At 53.2% G+C, this 3529-nt stretch overlaps 1 protein-coding gene across 1 annotated transcript; it reads right to left on the bottom strand.

The window, feature by feature from the left end:
* Positions 1-1628: 1628 nt before the first annotated feature.
* LOC308175204 (D(1) dopamine receptor-like) lies at positions 1629-3373 on the bottom strand (the record flags this gene model as incomplete). The annotated part of the gene is made up of 2 exons (XM_080550922.1): positions 3188-3373; positions 1629-2900 (listed from the first exon to the last, which is right to left on the bottom strand). Exons 1-2 carry the CDS (start codon positions 3260-3262, stop codon positions 1629-1631), a joined length of 1347 nt encoding a protein of 448 aa, XP_080407048.1. The 5' UTR covers positions 3263-3373.
* Between the last annotated feature and the right edge of the window lie 156 nt (positions 3374-3529).

Genomic DNA, 3529 nt, shown 5'->3' with positions numbered 1-3529 from the left:
TTATTAACCCCCCCCCCCCCCCTTAGCCTGAATATGTCAGCGCAAGGCCTGCTGCTAGAGTGTAATCGATGTCAGATTCTCTTCAGATCTCTCTCTCTACCTCTCCCCCTCTCTCTCTCTCTCTCTCTCTCTCTCTCTCTCTCTCTCTCTCTCTCTCTCTCTCTCTCTCTCTCTCTCTCTCTCTCTCTCTCTCTCTATCACCCTCTCTCTCCCTCCCCCTCTCTCAAGCGTCAAGGTTATGCAAGTGATAAGTGAAAGTTGTGTGCAGCCATGAGTCCCTATCCCTCCCTCATCCCTTCCCCTCTCTTTCTCTCCCTCTCTCTCTGTCTCTCTCTCCCCAACATGTCATGCCAAGGACAGTTACTCAGTTAATTAACAGTTACTGAGATGAGGTGTTAATGAGCGATGTCAGACATAGTTTCAACCCATGTTTTATTTACACCTGGTGTGTAATGAAGACCCCCCCCCCTAGCCTATATATGTCAGCGCAAGGCCTGTTGCTAGAGTGTAATCGATGTCAGATTCTCTTCAGATCTCTCTCTCTCTACCTCTCCCCCTCTCTCTCTCTATCCCCCCTCTCTCTCTCTCCCTCCCCCTCTCTCACCAGAGATATTGAATTCACAGATGGGAGGTTATGCAAGTGATAAGTGAAAGTTGTGTGCACCCATGAGTCCCTATCCCTCCCTCTCTCTCTCTCTCTCTCTCTCTCTCTCTCTCTCTCTCTCTCTCTCTCTCTCTCTCTCTCTCTCTCTCTCTCTCTCTCTCTCTCTCTCTCTCTCTCTCTCTCTCTCTCTCTCTCTCTCTCTCTCTCTCTCTCTCTCTCTCTCTCTCTCTCTCTCTCTCTCTCTCTCAAACATTTCGGGGAGATTGTATCCATTGAGTAAATCAGCGCGCAAGTTGTTGTACACCAATTTCTCCCGTCCCCGTCGGTGCTTAGCGGCTGTAGAAGTCGGTGCAGCGCTGGCTCTCCGCTAACCAGGTCAAGCCATCCGGGCGAACATGAAATCGCCAATTATTAATGACTCTTTGCATGATGGGGGGAGGGGAGAGAGAGAGAGAGCCCTCCCAGAAACGCTCAGTGGCGGGCATAATGACCGTGGGCGGACAATACCGTAATCCGGACATTATGAAAAATAGTGAGTCCCATTTCTCATGATACATAAGCCTGGGGGTTAGGCCGACAGGGAAGAGATGACGCAACGGTGCTTGTGACCACAACAACGGCTTACAGCAGTAAACACCCGCTGGCCGCGCGTAGCCAAAGAGAATCGTATAGGACTAGTCTAAATCATATAAAATCGTAGTAGTATAAATAGCCTATAAACGCTCTTAGTTTAATAACGCATGGCTGGCCCAGACTGGTGCGTTAACCTAATAGCCATGGATGGCGAGGGCCCCGCTTGATTCATGACTTTCCGTGAGATTAGGATAGGCCTACACGTTATGATGAAGTAGTTTTCCCGACATGGGTTCGATATAGAGGGTTTCATTTAATGTAATAATCGTTCACACTTCTCATCATCATGCCAAAAACAACACAGACAGCAATGTGGCACTTTTTGATTGATTGATTAATTAATTAATTAATTGATTGATTCTTGTCAGGGAATGTGTGTAGTCGACACACTTTAGGCCTCTCGGCCCTGCACGTCAGTTGTGCCGTCCTTGGTGTCACAGACATGTTCCGTGACCGTGCCTCTACGTTGAAATAAGGGTAGGCTTAAGGTCCGAACCAACGTGTCACCCCCACCGTCCTCGCCGTTAAGCCTAACCGTGTTCGTGGTGACCCCACTAACGTAAGCAACGCTCAAGTCCATGCTCAGCGACCTGTCCTGCCGCGTGTGGGGGTCGGGGGGCCCCCCGGCCTCGCTGCTCGCCAACACGGTGTTCATCGCCATCACGCTCCTCCGGCGCCCTGCCTCCCAAGCCCCCCCGCCAGCACGGCAGCCCAGCAGGCGCAGGAAGGCCTCCCTGAAGTCCGCGTTGAAGGCGTAGATGATCGGGTTCAGGGAGGAGTTGCTCCAGCCGATCCACACGAACACGTCGAAGGTCTTCTCGCTGACGCAGAGGGGGCCCCCCTTGTCGGTGCCCGGGGTGTCGGGAGGCTGTGACTCCTCCGGCCCCCCCGGGGGGCAGAACGGCACGGCGCAGTTCAGCACGAAGAACGGGAACCAGCAGCAGATGAACGCGCCCATGATGACGGAGAGGGTCTTGAGAACTTTGGTCTCTTTCCTTATCGAGGTGCTGAGCGCTCGCTGGGCGTTGTAACTGTTACTGTCCCGATTATAATGCTGCTGCTGATGATTGTTGTGATGATTAAGATGATGGGGGTTCTGGAGGTGCTCGTCGTGGTGGGGTTTCGGGAACGTGCGTGCGTGCCCCCCGTCAGACTGGCAGCCCCGCGCGTGCTCGGCCGCGCGCTCCAAGGTGGAGATCCTCCGTATGTGCACCTGGGCTATCCGGTAGATGCGCGTGTACGTGACCACCATGATGGCCACGGGGATGTAGAAGCTAATCAGCGAGGAGGAGATGGCGTATGTCCGGTTCAGGCTCGAGTTGCAGTTTACACCGACAACTGCGCGCGCGCTGTCCCCAGCACCGGGATGAGTGACGTTGTCACCGGCGAGCTCCCAGTCCCCGGTCAGGTCGACGATGTCTGCCCGGTGCAAGTGCAGCTGCACGGGGACGAAGGACATGACGACGGCCACCGTCCAGGTCACACCGATCATGACACACGCCACCCTGTTGTTCATCTTCCTCATGTAATGGAAAGGGCTGGAGATGGCCCAGTAACGGTCCAGGCTGATGATGCACAGGTTCAGGATGGAGGCGGTGGAGCACATGATGTCGCAGGCCACCCAGGTGTCGCAGAAGGCGCCGAACGGCCACGACCCGGTCACCTAAGGTTCATAAGGTTCAGAGATAGGAAATGTTAGGATGTTAGGATATGTTAGGATATGTTAGGATATTTATAGCATAGCATAGAGTACAGCACAGTGTTTTATTTGTATAGTATAGTATAGTGGATAGTGTACATAGCCTTTATTTATGTAAACCAGCTCTTTTCCCTTCTCGTTTTTAGTTTTTTTTTCCTAGCACCAGGGGAGACCCCCCAACTAAATTTCGTTGTATGGTACCTGTACTGTATTAATGACAATAAAGACCATTCATTCATCCATTCATTCACCTCGGCCACCGCCTTCCACGGCATCACGAGCACCGCCACCAGCAGGTCCGACAGCGCGAGAGACACGATGAACATGTTGGTCACTTTCGTCCGCAGGTGCCGGTAACGGATGACAGCCGCGCACACCGTGAAGTTCCCCAACAACGTCCACAGGATGAGCAGAGAGAGCGCGCACCCGGTTACCGTTCGAGCGCCCAACAATAACTCCGGTTGGTTCCCAGCCGGTTCGGTCTTTGCCAAGCGAGTCGCGTTGTAGGACATAGCCCACTCGTCCGTTACTTACGCGATAAACGGCGCAAAAAGTGTCCAAAACAAAAAGAATACAGTACCCCCCCGGGCTCC

The sequence above is a fragment of the Nansenia antarctica genome (genome assembly GCF_963989245.1).
Source record: "Nansenia antarctica genome assembly, contig: SCAFFOLD_206, whole genome shotgun sequence".
Classification (NCBI taxonomy): domain Eukaryota; kingdom Metazoa; phylum Chordata; class Actinopteri; order Argentiniformes; family Microstomatidae; genus Nansenia; species Nansenia antarctica.
Note: the sequence above shows the minus strand (reverse complement) of the source record. Positions and strands in the feature narration are given on the sequence as shown.